The 21,248-nt window shown below is 36.5% G+C and overlaps 1 protein-coding gene across 3 annotated transcripts in view; it reads left to right on the top strand.

Moving 5' to 3' along the window:
* The first annotated feature begins 7,216 nt into the window (after positions 1-7,216).
* Positions 7,217-21,248, top strand: part of LOC129375905 (tenascin-X) — a 34,973-nt gene continuing 20,941 nt past the window's right edge. The window contains exons 1-5 of one of the 3 annotated variants that reach the window (XM_055055273.1): positions 7,217-7,318; positions 12,654-13,021; positions 13,218-13,275; positions 13,425-13,634; positions 15,840-17,114. In XM_055055273.1, coding sequence (XP_054911248.1) covers positions 12,866-13,021; positions 13,218-13,275; positions 13,425-13,634; positions 15,840-17,114 — 1,699 coding nt within the window. In that variant the 5' untranslated portion in view covers positions 7,217-7,318; positions 12,654-12,865. The remainder of the gene's footprint in view (positions 7,319-12,653; positions 13,022-13,217; positions 13,276-13,424; positions 13,635-15,839; positions 17,115-21,248) is intronic. The other 2 variants (XM_055055274.1, XM_055055276.1) reach the window with 2 other exon arrangements.

The following is a 21,248-nucleotide window of genomic DNA, read 5'->3' as shown; positions in this document are numbered from 1 at the left end:
AATATTTAGAACTTGTTACATTATTGGTGACTTTTTACGATGTAAAGCACTTTCAGCTGCCTTGCTGCTGAAATGTGTTGTACAAATAAACTTGACTTAGCAGCTGTACCTGGTTTATCCCAGGTTTGCACCAAGCTTTATTTGAAGTTGTTTAATTCTGCAGGTGGAAAGATTAAATTTGTCAAAACTTTTCATATTTGTATGCATGTCGAACAGATTCTGTCTAAAAGTGAAGCAGATGAGAAGATATGCATCTGTGATGCAACAAACTGATTGTTGAGTTGCCCAGGTTAACAAATCTAAAATCTGCTCTTCTCATTCTTTTCTGCTGGGGTTTGGGTAGAGACACTCATGATACCATTCAAACCTGAATCAGACTTGCAGTCTCCATTAAACCTTCATTAAGAAAGGCAGGTCTGGCAGGTACAACAAATGAGTTATAGGTTATTCTTTGTCTTGGTCTTACCTCCATGTGCTACATGGTCCTGAAAAGACAGGCATGCAGCCAGTCAGGCAAGTCCTGCTGGGCCTGTTGTACATGCTATGAAAATCTGATCCTTACTGATGTAATGCTGAAGTCACTTTGGATTGGAGCGGTGCGGAGAACAGGGAGCGAGCTGGATCCCCTCATCACTAATAGATTCTCATCCCAAAGACATATTTCACTGCAGCTGGAGAAAGTCAACCTTATGCACAAACATAAAAATTATTGTGGAAGCAGTTGTACGTGTTAATGGCTGCTTTAGTTGCATTTCATTTTTTATATATTAAATCACTGGAAAAGTAAAAGTAACGCCACCTCTGAAATATTTTTCATATTTAGTTTCATTCTCATTCACAAAGGATGGTTTGTAAGAATGAAAGTGCTGCTCATCGGTCGATGCAGAGATCCCATGTTGTGGTTAAAGCATGAAGAGGTTAGGAACTATTCAAACATCACAACCCAAACCCTGAGCTAAAGAGAGGAAATTAGAAGCTGATTTGATCATTAAGTTCCAAATATTAATGTAATTTGAGTTTGAAGTCACTGTGATCTTCCATAGCTGAACCTGTTAAACTATGTATTTATATATAATTTGTGATTTACTTAATGTAAATGTCATATGGATGAAGAACATATAGTAATTGGTTTAAATTTCAGTGTAAAATTTGTGTCTCTAATTGTGTGCAGTGACAGATTTTCAGTCAAAAAGTGATCAAAAGTGTGACGAATTTCTAAATGCTTTAATTGTCCTTTTTATTGTAGTCATTTAAAATGATATTTTAAACTGATGACACCAATTTGTATCTTTTTTAAATAATATTTTATGCATTAGATGGAGATAAATTGGGATGTTTTAAGCTTAAAGTCGTTTATAAAATATACTGTGGAAAAATAAAGGGGAAAGGACTTTGGATATAAGTGAAAGCTTAGCATGGCCAGATTGGCAGGAGAGATGTTTTTTTTGACAAATGTTCATTTTTTTAAAAGTGGATGAATAACTTGAACAGGACAAAATAAAGTGTAACTGAATATTGTGGAAGGACTTCAGTAAAATTAAGTACAAGGTAAATTCAAAAAGCTGGAATTGTAAGAGAGGAGGCCTGGAGATTAGACAGCAGTGAGTTTTTTTAGTTTGTCTTAAACAGGCTTTTGTGAAATTGAAACATGTTCTCAATTCTTATAATGAAAAGCTGAAGAAAAAAAACATGAAAAATGATGCAGGAATGCATATGTTTGACTTAACAAGCCAATTCTTTCTTTAATCACTTTCCCCTCTTTGAACCAGATGTTTCTGATGTTTGGTTATTGTCTTCTGTGGCCCTAATGACTCCCTCACTTGGTTCAAACAATTTTACCATTTCTCTTTCTTAAATCACATTTTTCCATTCAGCTTCTAAGCATATTGTGTTGCCATAATATATATATATTTTTTTTATTTTTATTTTTTTTATATCGGTTCGCCTGCTTCATTTCAACTAATGTAGGCCGAATTAGATATGAGAGGAAAAAAAGTAACGTTTAGATCTGTGCACTGAACAAGCCAACCACATAAAACACTCTACGTACACATTAAAGAAACTTCAGAGGCAGACATTCTTTTTTTTATTCACATAGCCGCATGCAGGCGTAGTTCTTTGTCATTTATCTCAATCATGGTGATATTGTACATGAATCTGATTTCCGCAACCATCTTCTTCATGGATTAAAGAAATCCTTACTTAACAAATCTACGCATTTCTTTTTGCGCATGTCATATTTTCTTCTACCCCTAATTTTTTTTTTTTTATCTCACAATACAACTATGTCACACTTTGTTTTGGAGTATTAAATGTAAATACATTAAAATGTACTGAGTTTTGTAGTTCTAACATGACAAAAGTCCTTACAAAAGGTAGAAAAACTCAAGGCATGATATGATTGTTTTGAATCTTCTTTGCAGTCTCCAGACCTGAACAATATTTCCCACTTGTGCTAAAAGAAATGATTCTCAGGCAAGATATTTCAAGGCTTTTTCTAATATTGACTTACTTTTGCATTTAGCAGTCATTTTTCTACGACAAATGTTTATTTTCTACCTGCTATGTTTTCTGCAAACGACATCCATGAATATTTTCAATCAAATAAAGAACATCTTTAGGGCTTATATCTCTTTCAGAGTAAATCCATTAACAGAACATCCAATAGGCCAGATGTTCTGCAGCCTTCCATCATGTCTCTTGTTTATATGAGCTCAGACACGACACACACCGTGACAAATGAATGTTTATGCAGTGGCTGTGTATACTGTGGGCCACATAACACAAACGACTCTTACTTTGACACCATTTTGTGCTTACAGAATGTCAACTTCATTCCTGATTTTTCATACCGTTCACTTACACTCACGCTTTGGGTACATGGAAAAGTCTTTAGATCTGGCTCAAACGTAAAACATATTTTCTTCAACTCAGGAAAGACTCTTTCATTTTCTTTCTCACCTATTGAAGTACTTCAGGATCTAGAACGAGACAGCTAAGCAACTTTAAGATCCAAGAAGAACAATTGTTCATGATGGTATGTTAATCATGTCGCCCCTTTGCATATTTAGAATGTCAAGCTTGAAGTTACAGCATAGGACAGAGTGAGTTTTTATTGTTTTTGCTGTGATCTTTTTTCCCCATACTTAAGGGTGACCCAACCATAATTGGCTAAAAATTTAATATTTCTAATTTGAATTTTCCTACGAACTAAAATATTAGATTATTAAGAAAGAAACAGCCTGGTTGCCGATCACATTAAGTAGGTCACAGTAGACACTTCCAGATCCTTTATTTGTTTGCAGTCCAATCCATTACTATGGAATATTTCTTCTCTGTGTAACTATGAGTCTGATACACAACCTTGATAGGGGTACGCCATCATCGTAGATTGTAAAGGAAATTGACATTCGTAAATTAAAACTAATCTACTGGAAGCAGCAAAAGGAATTCATGTGACGTTACTAGTGGTCAGTGCTTGGTAACACAAAAGGGAAACAAAACAAAAGGCAGAAAAAGGAGGTTGCCAATCTTTAATCATCTGTAAATTGGCCCTTCTGTGGGTAAATGGGTCACAGTGAGTGGGAAAATGTGCCGCAATTTGGATGTAAGCAACGTGTGCCAGCCAAATCCACTGATAGAGCAGGACATGTACCATGCAGAGCTCATGTACTTTATTTGACCCCAGAGGAAAAAAGTGAGTTCTTGTGTTGTTTATAATGTTTTTTTTTTGAATAACATAAATGAGATCTTTCAGATAGATTTAATGTCTTATCTCAGTTGTAAATGCATTGTGGGGTAACATTACCAGCTTGCAACCAGTAAAAAGATTGTTGTGCAAAACCAACATTCTGAGAACATTGTATTAAACAAAACAGATGGTTAACAAATTGGTGCTAGAGGGCAGCGGGACTCGATCCACATTTATCATCCCCATAAATCTGAAAAAAAAATGGAAATAAAATAAAAAGTCATGGTGTTTAAAGGAAGCTCACAATTTACCACTGGAACAATGTGTTCAGTGGAAATACATTACCTTTTTATTTTGATTGGAAACTATTTCTTTTTCAATGTTTAGAATCTGTTGCCAACCCCAGCCATGAATCCCTGAAATGTTTTTTCTGATTGTTTGGGTTGCTACATCACGTAAGTCATATAATCACCCTATGCTGAAGGGTTACTTCCTGTCAAATTTAGATAATTGACTGTTTGCTGCTGGCCTACTATCACTGAGCTCATTCATACAACAAGGCTACTTAAAAACTGGCACAAAGAACATCATTGAAAACACTTGATTGGAACAATCATTACATTTTAACATAATTGAACATCTGTGCATTAAAGTATGGAACCACTTCCACCCGCCATCATCACTGAAAATAACCAAAATTACTGTATCCCACTTCTTAAAGTTTCCTGACTCAGTTTCTGCAATGGCTATGATACTTTTCCTTTGGCACTAGATGTTTTCATGTGAATTAAGAGAAAAATACATTCTAAGACATTTACAAACCACTTTATTTGTAAAAGATCACTTGTGGCCACATAAAATCTTCTATGCCAACACCATCACAAGCTTTGTAGATGCAAGCAATATATTTGTGAGTTATTGTAAGAACTCAAGCAATTTGAGCTTAAAGGTTTGAGATAAAGACATTTATCTGTTGCCAGAAGTATGACAGAAAGTAGTGCACTGTGTGTGCTCTCGCTCTTTATTTATCATGTAGGGTCAAAAACTGACAGACAGCTCCATGGAAGACATGTAGTATCTCACAAACTGTCAGAATCTGTGATGGAATCATCAACTTTAAGATGTCACCTTAAATTTGCATTTCCTAGCTTTACAAAAGCCACTCTCGTTATTCTGCAGACTCAGAGCGGCTTCAGCAGGCCCTGCTGGGCTGGGCCAACTGCACATGTGGTACAATTAGCTGTGGCCTCATTGTGCACATGTGTTTGGTTTCTGAAGCATTTCGGTTATTTAGGAGCAGATCGGCTGCAAAAGCCCCATACAGGAGTCAAAAGGGCAAACTGAAAACTTTAGGAGTCCATGGTTAAAAAATGGAGTTCATCCATTCTTGGCATCAGAGATTTTCTCATTTGCTTCAAATCTAAATCTAAATACATTACATCCTCACGTAAACAAAATCTGTTTCCAGATGAGGTGCAGATAATTATGACCTCATCACAGTCTAGATGGTGGAATCTCCAATCTGATTATTCTTCAAGTTCTGAAGTTTCAACTTTTTCAAAAAGCTTCAAAAAGCAACTTAAGGATGGCTAACGAACCGTTTCACAAAAGGAGGAACAGTAGTCATAATGACATTAATCTCAAGTATGACTGTTTAATGCCTTCAGTTTAGCACTAGCAACAGCCAGAGATAACCACATGATATTGATAACAGAAAAACAGTTTCTAATGCTACGACCCCGTCAGAATTTTGTTAAAAATTGGTTTTGTAGTTTATCTAGATAAATAAAAGTAAGATATTGTTGGTGCAGTTTATTTCTTTTGGTTCATATTTCATCAGCTATTCATATCAAAAAAATGTTTAGATTGTATAGTTTCCATCATCATATTCTATTGAAAACTATTTTTTAAGGAAAAATGACAATCTAACCCACTCCCAGGCTTGGCATCAATTCACAGCAGTACCATTAGTCTGAACATATACTACCCTTCAGAAAAACTGGAAACCCTGGTCCTGCGTAGAAATAGCTTTCAATAATTGAACTGCATTACAATAATGTCACTTTAATTTATTTTGAGAAATCCAACCCATTTTAAGGTTTTCTTCAGAGAGAAACATGTTGAGAGATAAATCTTTTCAAAAATCTTTTTGTTTGCTGTAACATAACTTGTAATTGTACCTGAAACGTTGTAGAAAGAAGTTTTATTCTTTTCTTTTAAGAAAAGAGTCTCTGTGTGTTTTTATTAGGACTCTCTATGTATGTATGCGTGCATGGGTGTGTGTGTGTGTGTGTGTGTGTGTGTGTGTGTTGGTCCTATTCACTCTTCAAACAAGTCAAATATATGCTTTTCTTTATGAGCCGCAAATTTAAAACAAGAAAGCAGCTACTTGCTCAAATTTGCAATATCAACAGCTGGAGCAACAACTTAAAAATTTTAAACAGCCAGAATAAAGATGGTGGACTGAACCTTAGTGTGCAAACGGAGAGGACAATTTTATGGGATGTTAACCAAATCTCCAAGGCTCCCCGAGTCTCCAGAACAAAAATGTTTTTACAATGGATGACTATAGTGAAGGGTGCTTTTGTCTTCTGATGTGCAGCCATTCCTTTTGTTTTCTGTCCTTCACCGATTTCCTTACTTCGCTTTTCTTGGCTCATACATGTCATGCTGCAGTGCACTTCATTTTATGTGGTCTAAAAATCAGCAGCGCTCATGCTGACTTTAACTTAGAAAAACAAAAAATGCATTCTAATCACCTGCAAAGTGACCCTGTTTTATTTAAAATGTTCGCATGAGACCAAATTGATATGGCTTCAAAAGAACCACAAAACTCAATAAGACACAATAAAGAGATATGCTCCTCAGAGACTCCGACTTGAATAAGAGTCCAGTCCCCTATGAAGGTAATCTGGTCTGCAGATGAACTGATGGTTCTGGTAGATTTCAGGTCATTTTAGGCAAAGTTGAGTCCAAAGAAATTCTTACACTTGATCCTGATACATTTTCTCACACACAAAAAATAAAAAATCTTGCTTTCATTTCACGTATTAAGAAAAAGTCTCAACCCATCAGATGTCATAGTTTAGTTTTACTCCCTTTCCTACCAAAACAACAGTGAATGCAGCCAAATGTCTGTTTGTGATGTCAGATCCTGGAGCTGCTCCACTCACAGAGAGCGGAGGAGCAAGTCTGCCGGAGCCACATCCACAGTGGACGGCGGTTAGTAAACAGAAAAAAAACAGAGCAGACTGTCTCTATCTGGGAGCGTCCAGCAGCAGGGGATGGAGACCCCTTAAAAACATTAAAAAGTTCAGTCTCCTTAAAAACATTTAAAAATTCAGATGTTTTCCATCGGATATCCTCCGCCCAGTGGGGACCTGTGAAGCACATAGCATGACATCAGAAAGGGAAAGAAAGACAGAAGGAGGAGAGGGAGGACAAATTCTTCAAGTATGAGAAAACTTCACTGTTCTCCTCCTTCCCTCCTCTTCGTCTTTCTTTCTTTTCTTTCCTTTCTCCTTCTCTCCATCCCCCTCCTCCTGCTGGTCAGTCAGAGAGAGAAAGAGGAAACAGTAGAGAGGCTTCTGGACCACAGGGAGAGGAAGTCCTCACATCTCTCAGCAGGTAAGATGCTTATGTTTCCTCTGTGATAAAGTCCAATTTGAATATTTATATATTCAGTTAAATTAAATAATATTGGACAATCTCACAAGCTGATTATATGCATATTATATCAATCTATAAATGGTGTTATTTATTATTTTTTAAAGAAAACTATCTGAATTAGTTTATTTGATTCTTGCTTATTCCAGTTTTTCTGATTTATTCACTTAAAAAAACATGTCAAGTTGACTCACTATTGACTTTTGCATTTTAGAAATGCGGAGAGTATTTCTTGCAAAACTACAGTGAAACTTTAGGAAAATTACAAGTGATTTATCATAACTGTCAAATTAAGCAGTTAACTGTGAATCAAGCAAGTCTTATCCAGAGATAGGTTACCTTCAATTATAATAACTCGTCACTCATTTTGTTTATAGGACTGACTGAAAGTTGCTTTTTTATGTTTCACTTTTACACCTGCTAAGGCAGTCTGTGGGAATTTGAAGTTTTAATTCTGGTCCTTTTCATCTCCTGATTGCAAACAAAAACAAGGACTGTTCTTTTTGATTTGGAGTAGATGAGGTGGGAAATACAAATTCATGTTGGGATTTGTGAGTTTTCTTATGGTTTTATGTGGTGTTCATGAGTTTGGTTTGTGGTGGTGTTTTTCCTTCCGCTCTGTGATCGATTTCACAGTGGCTGCCTGTCATGACTTCAGAAACGGTGTTAAACAAATCTCAGAAGCGACTGATCAAACCATTGAATTGACCACATTTGGATCAAGAAAACTTTATTAATCACTAAGTGATTTTTTTATCTGATTACTATACCTCATCATTGATATTTCTATATAGACGTGTGTTGAATTTTTTGTGATTCTGTTGTAAAGCTACAAGATCATGAGAGGCCTGATTGTGTGTTTATCAAGAGGCAATATGAACATATAGATGGCAGGTTGGATGGATTATAAAATAAGCAGAAGGATGGATTACTAAATATATCTGTTTAAACAGTTATTTATATTTTACCTAAAATATTTTGCTTTTCATTTTTTTAAATGGTCAAAGTCTAAGACCGATGTTGTGACATGATGGGCTCCTCATGCTTGAAAACTTTTGTTTGTTGCAAAGTAAGAAAAACAGGCAACAATTTCTCCAGAGATTTAAAAGACTGACTTTTACAACTTTTCCACAAAGCCACGTTGGTTTGGACATCTTTTTTTTTTTTTTTTTCCTCAAATAAAATCACTATTATTGTTATTTCTGTTTGATTTCTGATAGTTTTGAATCTCAGTGCGGAAAGTAAGCCAAAAACCTGAAGGAATTGGTAGGGGACAAACATGTTTTTAAATTGGCAGTGTTGCAGAAGCGTTGTTGGTACTGTGGGAACTTGCCTCTCTAGTTGGGTGAATGTGACAAGATTGAATACTGTTTAGTTGAACAAGTACAGAAGTCGCCCAAGGTTTATTTCCATCAGCTAAAAATAATACTGAGCAACGTATAAATGAGACGAAGGTGTCATTTGCTTTGCAAATTAGAAATAAGTTTGCTTAGCTGACACATTTTTTCTCTTATGAATACCTTTACATTTGTAAAATTATATAGAAGAAAAAAAGCAATAAAGTAAAAATAAGAAGTGAGTCAGCAGTTTCGAATGTGTTGCCCTCTTAAACTTAAAGACATAGTAAATGGGACAGCTGCCATACATGATTTCAAGCTAATTGTTCACACTGGTGTTTGTAGTGCAGGTTCTACAGCTGGCTGCGATTCAGACGGCTATAAATCAAATCACAGATGTTAAGTCTTTGGGTCGGCTTACAATCAATTCACAGTGGAATAGAACAAAAATGTCTAAGATGTACTAAGATGGCGAGAAGGCTCCATAACCTGACATTCTGTGTATGAATATTCAGTCTTAAACCCAGGATGTGTGTGACAGATTCTAGTTTTTCTGCAACAAAATTAAAATGACTGATCAGATTTTATTTATAGAACCCTTTACTTACAGCTAAATGTAACACAAAATGTTTTAGAAAGATTAAAAGCAAAGGAAGAAACTTGCAAAGAACACAAAAGCTGAAATGAGAATGTAAAGAATATTCATTATTATTGTAAGCAGCTGGAAGGAGCAAAATCATTTAGTTTAGCTGTGGTTGTCTGATTGGCTGATTTAATATAGGGCTCTCATCCAAGTCATCTTCAGCATTTCCACTGCAGTCAGAGGAGTGGTTTTTAAAAACATAATCCATTCAGTTAACTGCAGCTTTAGACTAGTTGGACTCTCCTAAAAGCGGTTTTACACACAGCTCTTCCATTGTTGAGGCATAGAGGTAATAACAGCTGCTGGAAATGCCAAGAACAGAAATTTAAGAAGGTGGCGTGCACCAGCTCACCTAAATCTGACAGTCAGAGGGAAATTTAAAGCTTACCTCACTTATTGTGGTAACAGTCCAGCCTGCTGGTTCTGTAATGGTGTGCCTTTGTTTTCTTGGACACTTTAAGTCTCTCGACACCAGGCAGTCATTGTCCGAATTGGAAAACCTGTCCAAAGCTCTATTTCAAAGCTAAATATCAATATGCAGAGATAAAATTGAAATGCAGTTGAAACAATAAAGGCTAAAGCTATAAAGTGAAGAATTTGCTTAACGCTTTGTTCTGAATTTGTATTAATTTCTTTAACATACCTTCTGTTATAAAAAGTGTAATAACTTTCCATAATAAATATAAAGAAAATCTGCCTTAATAGTCAAGACATTAATAACTATGTATATGTTGCCCACTAATTAGATTTTATTGCTTCACCAGCAGGAAGAATGACGTTCTACTCTTGTGAACTCTCAAGCAGCTGCTTTCTCCATTCACAGCTGTCGCTGAACGTGGCTTTGAACAGTTGATCTGTCAAATGTTAACTAGCTCTGGTTGTTAACCTCACAGGGGAGATCCAGGCTACTAAAAATTTAAAGGGCTGACTCGTATATGAGAATGTGATCAGCTACTGTTTTTGTGTTATAGGCCATGTCACAGGAAATTTTATTTGGTGGGATTTACTTGGTCTTCGATTAAAGTGGAACCCTGAGGAGTTTGAGTGAAAACAGCTTGCCTGAGGAAAATAGTTTAAAACTGTCTTAAAAGCTATGTTGCATGAACTAGAAAATGAACCTTTGAAAGTCTGAAAGATGTCTGAGTGTTTCTGCACCATAGGCTTGCAGCAAGAGGGTCCAGGGTTTGAATCCAAACTCTGCATGGAGTTTACATGTTCGTGTTTGTTTAGCAATGATTTACCTCTGGATATCGCCACATTTCAAGTATTTGTATGTTGCATTCATTTTCCTAAATTACCCTTAAAGTATGAATGGTTTTGTGCATGGTTGTCTGTCCTGTTTGTTTTTTTTGTTGCTCTGTGACGCACATGACACTTCAACAATCATATCTTGTCCAGTATGTGCAAGAGACATCCCTAAATGTCCCTAAATAAAAGAAGTGAGCACAGCTAATTTTGTGAGTGAGAATAACAAAACACCTGCTCAATGTTATGGTTTTGATCAAATTATTCACTTTAATGATCTCTCAACATTAATATAACCACATTTTATTGCTGAAATGATAAATTATTATTAAACCATGGCCTTTAAAGTTCTCTAAAACTCACAAAAAAGCTGATATTTTATATTCTACATAGAAAGGAATCATCAGCAAGTGGATAATTTTTATGTTGGCTCATTTTGCAACTGAAGCGGAAGAGAAAAACATGTTCCTCTTCCGAAACATGAATAAATGAATGGAGGCACAAACAAACTGTATAAGATATGATCAGTTGAAATGAGAAGCAATGTTAAAGATATTAAGCTTTTACACACCTCTCCAGGATGATGCACAACACAAAAACAATCGACAAAGTTACAAAGATGTGTTAACTTTAGAATATATTTTTGAAGTTAATAATTTTTGATTGCAAGTTTAAATTTGAAGAATTTTCTTATTCAGCTTCTGACATGACTTGTTTTCCTTTTTTTAAACACTGTAAACGTCATTTTAATTTGATGTAAAACACAACTTAAGTCAAATGAAACAGCAGATCAGATTTTTTGGCAGCTTTTCTCAAATATAAACACATTTTAAATGTAATCCAGAATGTCATTAATTTTTCCTGACTAAGGAGCAGCAGGTCTTTTTTTAGTTTATATATATATATATATATATATATATATATATATATATATATATATATATATATATATATATATATATATATATATATATTATATATATATATATATATTACTTGTTTATGGGCCTCTTAGAGTTGCATGTCAGCCAATGAAACCCCATTCAGTTATCCTACGTCTGGCTTATCCACATGCAGAATGCAGCAAACAACTGACATAATGAGCATGTTTTCCACAGCTGTTAATTATTTGGGTAAATTTACATATTTTATTTAAAAGATTTGATAAAGTTTTTAAAAGGCATGAAATGCTCCTCCTTAAAATTACCAAAATTATACTTAATTGCATGTGTAACCTTAACAGACTGAAAAACAGACTGAATATATATATATATATATATATATATATATATATATATATATATATATATATATATATAAAATGCATTTAAAAAATGTTATCAAGTGTTTCCAGTTCATAAATGCATAAACTAAGTTTTTAATGCAACTCAGAAGTTGAGAAGATATTATTTTAATCATAAAAGGGGCTAATCTTATTGCTTGTTTTTTGTTTGTTTGTTTCCTGTCAAATAATAAACCGTGTGTCAGACCTATTTATGCTTCACCAAAACAATAAGATAAAATCAACTCTTACTAGTTTAACCCATGAAGTGTGAAAACCCCAAAAATCTGCGTGGGAAGGAAATTATGGGCTCACAAGTCAAAAACTGAGAAATCTATTCTTAATCCCTTTTTTTTTACCTGTTTTCATAGGAAAGAAAAGGGTTATAACAGATTTCTAGTTTTACCCAAAGTTTATGAGCTTATAGTACAAATGTTTTTCAGTCTGTTAAGGTTTACACATGCAATTAAGTATAATTTTGGTAATTTTAAGGAGGAGCATTTCATGCATTTTAAAAACTTTATCAAATCTTTTAAATAAAATATGTAAATTTACCCAAATAATCAACAGCTGTGGAAAACATATGCTCATTATGTCAGTTGTTTGCTGCATTCTGCATGTGGATAAGCCAGACGTAGGATAACTGAATGGGGTTCATTGGCTGACATGCAACTCTAAGAGGCCCATAAACAAATAATGGTCCCCATTTGTGTTAGTTAATGTAATGTCTGCTGGGCTAATATGGAATTTAACGTGATATTTAATCGTTGTTTCTGGTTTTCTTCCAAGTGGAAAGTTCTTGGAGAGAAGAAGACGATAGACGTCATCACCTATCGAGAGCCCGGCTGAGGCAAAGTGACAGCAGCCGAGAGTTCCCTGTCCTGCAGACAATAATAATCTGAAAGATCCTGAAAAAATAAGGTCCAGATCAATTAAAGAGCTTGGTTTTCCTGAACTGTCCAACAGCTTTCCTTTCCCTTTTACTCCCACTAACCATTGGAATGGATTCCAGTCTGTTACCAGTAATGCTTCCCCTCCTTCCCTCACTCATCCTGATTCTTCTGGCTGGGCCAGCCATCCTGACCCCATCAACCTCCAAGGAACTACAGGTCAGGGGTGAAAGGACACCAAGGGATACTGACCAGGATGCCATCAAGGTGATTTGAGTTATCATCACCAGCTCTCAATGGCCACCGGTCAAAAGCCCAGAAGTAATTCAATTAAAATGTTAGGATGAATTGAGTTCCGGCCAAACATGCAGCCCTTATGTTTGTGAGGTTGTGTGAAATGCATTTATACAATGGAAAATTCCAATAATAAATCTGATAATTTAACCAGGCGCTGTTTTTACAGGTGGTGATCTCTGAGGGATGTTCCTCTCAGGGGGATTCATCTGATGTGAGCCAAGGAGGTAATTAGCTATATATTTAACACTATGACAACACTGCATATAATTGGTTGAAGAACAGATTTTTATTCTTCATCACAATATCATGTTTTCCTTACCCCCGTTTTAACTCATGGCAGTTATGATGGCATTCTCCAAATGTTTCTCCTCAGGTAAAGAAATTGATCTGGCACCTGGCTCTCCCCTGGTGCTAACCCATAAGATCAAACTGGTTTCATCAGGGTCAGGTTCTGGGTCTTGTGGATGCGATGCAGACTTTGCTTCCTTGCGGGAGCGATTAGAAAGTCTGGAGCGGGAAGTGTCTGACCTTCGGGGGAAGTGTGGAGAAACAGGAGAAAGCTGCTGCACCTCAGAGAGCAAAGGTCAGCAGGGTTGAATTTTTTTAAAATTTTTTTATTTTTTCCCCGAAATTCAAACTTCAACTTTCAGTCAAATGTTCTGTTTAACAATAGCGGGGTTGGATATAAAATAATGTGTTCACAGGTCAAAAGTAATTTATTAAACTTCTTTTGTTATATTGAGCTATTTTACACAGAACATGTGTTTGTGTGTTTTACTGCTTACCTTTTCTGCTGTAAATTGGCACGACTAAATGCATTTCTATGGGCCATGTAATTGTTAAATTTGACATTAGGAACACAAACTTACTCAATGGGAACAAGTCAATTTTGAAAAAAAACTCTTGTTTTGGCTCTAGGAGGATAGGTGTGTTTTTTGTCCTTATTCGAAATTGCTTTGTTTCTCAAAACTACCATGGAAACACAAGTCACATGATCAACAACTGGACAAACTCATTTTGTTAAACAAAGAAAATATGTTTTTATTTCAATGCACTGGCACCCTGTCCAGTGTGTACCAAACCTCTCACCCAGTGGCAGCTGGAGATGGACTCCAGCCTCCTGCAGGATAGAAAGTTATAAACAATGGATAGTTGGACAGATGTTTCTAATTTTAGACTCAGAGTTGTATTTTTTCAGTATAGTGTATTACATCACAAACATAACAAGTGATATTGTTGGAACATCTGAATCTTTGATCCTGGCCTCACATATGGAGTGTATTTTTTATTTGTGAGGCCACCAACAAAGCCAGAACAATTTGGCATATTGATCCTCCTAGAATACGTTACATTCTCACGCACAAATTTAAAAAGGCTCAGTAAACAAGTTGTATTTATTTTATGCAGCTATAAAGTTTAACAGTCTCTGGGAAAAAAGAAGTCTGGAATGTAAACGGAGAGCAATGAAATGTTAATGATGAAGTCTTTTTTAATTATCCTAATCAACCCAACCTGATTTTTTTTTTCTAGCCTAATTAATGCAACACAATTAAATTTTTGCGTTTGGCTGGTTTAGGTCTCAACCTAAAAACTCTGTTACAATACTTTAGTCAAATGTTAAAGCTACCAAAATAAGTCTGAAAGTAATAACCCTTACTCTATTATTGTAGATAATTTAGTCATCTAGATTTGAAAACATAGTCAAGATTGATCAAAAATGTTTCCTATCCATTTTGTTGTTGTTGTTGAACATTTGTCATTGAGAATATAAAGTAGCTATATTAAACTATAGCTTAATTTATAGCCAAATTCTTGCTGAAGCATTTGACTTAGAACATGATAAACTGCCAGAAATCAAGCTATGAGCTAATACAGTTCAGTTTATTATCCGCTTTGCTTGATTTTGTGTATAAGGAAAAAAATTTAATTGGGTTGTAGTTTAGGTTTGAGTTAGTCTTCAGGAAAGGATTTAAGTAAATCTACTGTGAGGTTATGGAAACACAACTTGATCTGCTGCTGCTGCTGTGTGTGAGTGTGTATGTGTGTTACCCCTCAGTTCTTTGCCCACTGTGATCTCAGTCTCTTCTCACACCAGTGGCATTCCTCCACCCTCAGTTTCAACAGTAGATACACACACACCCACACACATTTATATGCACGCGCACACACACGTGCACACGCACATCATCCTTGTACTTCTATAAAAACTGGGGACTTTGCATTATTTCTTAGCCTAACTTTAACCCATCTAAATTCATACCGTACTTTGAAGGCCTACTTGTAAAGCCAAGTTAGGAGCAGGAGAAGGTATTCACTTTCTACAAATGATGTTCTTGGTCAACATTATGGAAATGGTTCTCTACATGAAGTATTTACAAGTGCACACACACAAAGGTCTCATCACACAAAACAAGGCGGTTATGCAGCTTAATTATAGAAAATTATACCTCCACCCCAAGAGAAAATCCTAATGCACAACAGAATGTTTATGTAATTCATGCAAGACACATTTCAACTCATTTTCATCTGAACCGAATCTAAATAAGTGAAATACAATCACTTAGTTACAATACCTTCCCCAATTATTAGTAACCTTGATTAAAAAAAATGGTAATGCCTTAAAGTTTATCCATAATTTCTTGCTTTTTTAAAATCTTTTAAAACAACAAAAAATTGAACAAATTTCTTAAGGGGCATCCTGTGGCTCAGTGGGAAGGTGAATCATGTGGCAACTTTGTTCAACAAATCTAACAGAAATGTTTTGTCTTGGTCAATCTATTTTTTTTAGGTGCTGGCTGCTCCATAAAACCAGAAAAGGAGGACTGTCCCAATGAGTGCAGTGATCAGGGTCGCTGTGTGGATGGCAAGTGCTCCTGCTTTCCAGGCTACAGCGGGCCGGACTGCAGCGAGTCCGGCTGTCCCGGGAACTGTAAAGACCACGGGAGGTGCATGAATGGAGAGTGTGTGTGTGACCCTGGTTTCTCTGGTCCCGACTGCTCCCAGAAAGCCTGTCCAAATAACTGCAGCAATCGTGGGAAGTGTGTGAACGGCAAGTGTGTATGCAACTCTGGTTCCACAGGTCCGAGTTGTTCTGAAGAATCTTGTCCTAAAAACTGCAACCGAAGAGGACGCTGTGTTGATGGCCAGTGCGTGTGTAACACTGGATTCACTGGTCCAGATTGTTCCAAAAGGGGCTGTCCTGGAAACTGCAACAACAGAGGGCGCTGTGTCAATGGTAAATGTGTTTGTGACACTGGCTCCACAGGTCCTGACTGCTCTGAGGACACTTGTCCTGGAAACTGCAACAATAGGGGGCGCTGTGTTGATGGTAAATGTGTTTGTGACACTGGCTCCACTGGTCCTGACTGCTCTGCGGACACTTGCCCTGGAAACTGCAACAATAGGGGGCGCTGTGTTGATGGTGAATGTGTTTGTGATGATGGTTTCACTGGCAAGGACTGCCAGGAAAGAACATGCCCTAATGACTGTAACGACCGTGGGAGATGTGTAGATGGAAAATGTGTCTGTGACAATGGGTTCACCGGTACTGACTGCACTGAGATCGCCTGTCCGGGAAACTGCAACAACAGGGGGCGCTGCATTAATGGACAATGTGTTTGTGACAATGGTTTCACAGGTGCAGACTGTTCTGAAAGAACCTGCCCCGATAACTGCAGCAATCGTGGAACATGTGTTGATGGCCAATGTGTCTGTGAGAGTGGCTTCTCTGGTGATGATTGTTCTGAGTATGCTTGTCCTGAGAACTGCAACAACAGGGGGCGCTGCATCGATGGACAATGTGTTTGCAATGAGGGATTCACTGGTGAAGACTGCTCTGAAAAAGGTTGCCCCAACAACTGCAATAACCTTGGAAGATGCGTGAATGGGAAATGTGTTTGTAATGTCCCGTTCACTGGACCGGACTGTTCTATTAGAGGTTGTCCCAATGACTGCAGCAACAAAGGGCGATGCATCAAAGGACAGTGTGTTTGCCGGCGAGGATTTATTGGACGGGACTGCAGCCAGTGCAAAGAGGGCATGACTGGGCCAAACTGCAACATTGGTAAGTCAGAGTCACTGTAATCTATATTTACTAGTATAGGTCTTCCTCAGTGTCTTTTTATGGAAGAGAAGGTTTTGGTGCAGGGAAACAAGGAAAAGTACAAGGGTTCTTCTCCTCAAGGGTACTTTCATTGAAATGACCAGTAAAAAAGAGGGATTCTCCGATGGCTCAGTATGCCCCTCATACTGAGCCAAGTCTTTTTAGATTAGGCATTTGGTGGAAAAACGTTTCATTACTACAATTCTTTAAAACAGTGTGAAGAGGCCCTAGTATAGCTGCACTTTTCTTTACTAATATATCTGATTCCTCACCCTTCATGTTCAGTCTGATGTTGGGAGACATCAGACTGAACTTCAGCCCAAGGGCAATTAAACGAAGAGTTGGAACCCTCACCATTAATTTAGCTGAAGGTCTTACAATCGGTCTTTAATCAGGTGGTCTTTATGCACATGGCAAGTTACACTCAATGGAAAGACTGTTTTGCTTGGCACATAACTCATCTATGTGAAAGTATTGAAAGGGATCAAATCCAAATCAAATCACTGACAGGCAAATGTAAATATTTTGTTTACTGGATTCTTTCTGAAGTTGCATGTTAATATTCTCTGTGTAAAGACAAAACTAACCAAAAGGTTTAACTTTTTATTCTTTTGTTTCCAATGTGAGAAACCTTAACTCTGGGCAAAGGAGCAAACAGCCATAAGCAGACATCATTTTCCCTCAAAATTTCCCGACAGAAAATTTTGAAATTGCTATTTCTTTCTGCTCTAGAATAAAATAATTTGTATTATCAAGAGCAAGGTTAGTTTAATTCAGTGCAGTTGCGATTTCTCGCTTTTGTCAGGGTGTGTTACATAAGCTCTCCTGGAGTCGGTTAAAGCTGCAATCATTCCACTGACGGAACCGTTTCATTAACAGTGGAGCAGAACCAAGACCCACTGCCCATAAAATGCCTCATACTCCTGTGTAATGGGTGTTTGCAATGCTCAAATCTGACACAAGACACGAGTGTGTTTCAGTATGTTATGTGCTTCTCCAAATATGTGCAAGCATTTATAGGACTTGATGGAGGGATGCCCCACAATCTAGAGTCCTCTGGTGGAAAAGCTAAGTGGGTAGCATAAACGTTCCATGTAATTTGTTGTTGGAATTTGTGCAAACATACTTTGATATCAAAGAAAAGAAAATCAACATGGGAAAGAATGCTGAAGAAAAAGCTTACATTTTAAGACTTAATTATACACTGACCTTTAGTAGTTGTTCAAGATAAAGTTTCACATTTACACAAAAAATGTCCAGACTGTCTCTCTTATTTTTAGGTATTTGAGTGTAATGTAGTGTTCAAATGTAATCCTAACTAATACGTAAATACACAAGCATATTTACTAAATAACAAGACAAGTAGATGGAGTTTAGCTAAACATGCAGAAGAAATATTAGTTACAAGTTTTGTTTAAATCAGTAAGCAGGTGGCAAAAACATTTATAAATGGTGTAAAAATGCAAAAAGAACAAACGGAAACAAAATATTAAATAAAGAGCTGCTGAACTACTGAAAACTGCACAACCAGTCACAACCAGTGAATAAATGGCTGTTATTTTCTGGCAGACATTCATATTTACATGACCTGATGTCAGAAAAAAACAATTTCCTGCCTTTGAAAGTTTCATGGTTGTTGAGTTGCATAAGCAAGATCTTTGTGCAAAACTCAACTGGTCCCATGGTGAAAATTATACATTTTTAAAAATGTTTGAGAGAAATTCAAGTGTGGATCTCAGAGTTATACTTGTGCTGAGTAGAAGAAAGCTTAACATGGATTTGTATGAGGATAAAGGCAGATTTTCAGCCTGAACTTAGACCCCTTGTTATGCTGATTGCAGTCTAATAACTATAGAGTGGTATCTGTGAAAGAAAAAAAAACACACAAAAAAAAACCTTTTAAAATCCTAAGCAATGTCCAAAACTTGGTTGTCCCTCCAAAAACATTTTATTCTCTGACGAGAAAGAAAATAAGTAGGCTGTCCTGAATGGTTCCAATAAATTTGGCATGACAATAAGATCTTGCTGGAGATGTTTATTTTATCCAGTACAGTGAATATGTTTCTGGAGATCTTCACCTTAAGTAAACAATAGCGCTCCAGGTTGTGACTACATCTTATTCTGTGGAGATGTTGCATCAGGCTTCCCTGTTTGACGGAGGGCCTCATCTGTATGACAATGACTGGGTCTTTCAACAAGACAGTATTGCAGTTATTAATTCTTTCTACTTGGTTTGGACTATATTGAACATTAGTGGTTCTTGCCTGGATGTTTCCACAGGTGAGCAGCTCTTTCTGTTTTTCACCACCTTCCCTAAAGACAAAGAGAGACTTATTAGTTCACATCCACTTTTTTACACAATTCTAACTGTAGATGACAAACTTGTTCACATACACATTTGGCAAATGTTATAGATCTATTTTTATTTATTTATTTTGTGGATGTTCAACAGTTCCAAATCAATTTTGTAAATTTTTTGAGGATTTCAGTTCCAGACATTAGATTCTTTCGTGGAGTAATCTTCATCACATGGGGAGTCGATCCCACCAACCCTCTGGAAACACATGAAGCATTTCTAACCAAATCTTTGAAAATGGATAACGAGAGCAATGGGGCCACTCACAACCGAATCCCAGTTCACAGGTTTTTTTTTATTCGTTTTTGGATTTTCATTAGGAGTATAAAAAGTTAGACTAGAGAAATTCTGGATTTTCTTAGTTTGTGAAAATGCTACATTTTTTTATTGATTCACTGTTGATTGAACAGTTTCAGAACTTCAGAATTATCACAAATGTTCACTCAAAAATATTTACATATATATTTCATTCATTCAATATTTACCAAAACAGGAAGAGACAATATATAGATTGATGTCTTTGTTTTCCTGCAGACATCTACTGTAGATGTACATCGAATTGCTTTTTTACCAGAACTTCACATACTTAAAGTAATGAAGACACTGGAGAATGATAAAAAAAAACTGCTTTCAGATTTCTGCACAATACTTTTTGTAATCTTCATGTTGGATTTGGATAATTGCTTATGGGAATATTACATCATATTCTCAGTGAGTCGTGAGTTGTCAGTTATTTTTTATGAGGGCCTTGCTGCAGTAAAACAAGTCTGTGAATTATTATCTCAGTAAGTCATCTTTTTGTTCAGTTATCCATCAGTGGGGGGCTCCACAGTTTAGAGATCCTAAACTTTTAGAATGCACTAAAGTTGTGAAAGGAATTAAATTAGTGCAATAAACAACTGGTGGGACTTTGAGTGGAGTTATTCTTCACAGATGTTGAATCTGTCCTCTGTAGGTGTGGACATCTGAGGAAATATAAGTAAAATTAAATATCCATTTCTAACAAAAGGTTACTGGTATAAAGTCTCTGCCGGAATGCCACTTAACAATCTGAAATGTTTCTCCATATAAGGGAGTATCTGCAGCTCCAAAAGTTTATGACTAGCGACAGGAAGCAGCTTCACAGGGCTTCTCAGCTTGACAAATTCATTTTACATTTGATATGCAGACTGTGACTCCTCTTGTTCTGATTATTAAACTTACATGTGCAATTTGGAGGTGTGTGCACTCCTCTCTGTAAAGAATCCCAGTTGTGGCATTATATTTATAGGTCTGGAGATAAAGGATTGTTCATTGGCAATATTCATGTCCAGGAGTGTTGCAATATCTGTTTGGGGTTGTACCAGCTCAATGTTGGCATCAGGAGGTTGCAGCTTTGGCATGAAGTTAATATTGCTAGTACATCCATTATTCTGGTTGATCAGTCCAGGCTGATGGGGTACAGTCTATATTTTCATTACCTCAGCCACATATCTGGAGATGTTTATTGTACACTGGATTATTCATTTTTTACATTTGCTCTATTCTGAGTTTGGATTCAACCAACTCCTGGTAAAAGTACCTGTGTATTTCCAGTTTTATTTAAAACACAAAGACTGAATGTCAGCCACATGATCCAAAACTAGGCCCTGGTGAGTTTTAAATCATAACCCTGTATATGACTCTTAATGACAAAACCACCCTGTATCATCTGAACTGTATTCCTTTCAAACAGATCAGGTTTGACTGTGTTTTGTATT

Source organism: Poeciliopsis prolifica, unplaced genomic scaffold (genome assembly GCF_027474105.1).
Source record: "Poeciliopsis prolifica strain line A6 unplaced genomic scaffold, Auburn_PproV2 SCAFFOLD041, whole genome shotgun sequence".
NCBI lineage: Eukaryota > Metazoa > Chordata > Actinopteri > Cyprinodontiformes > Poeciliidae > Poeciliopsis > Poeciliopsis prolifica.
This window is presented reverse-complemented; position numbering and strand designations above follow the sequence as displayed.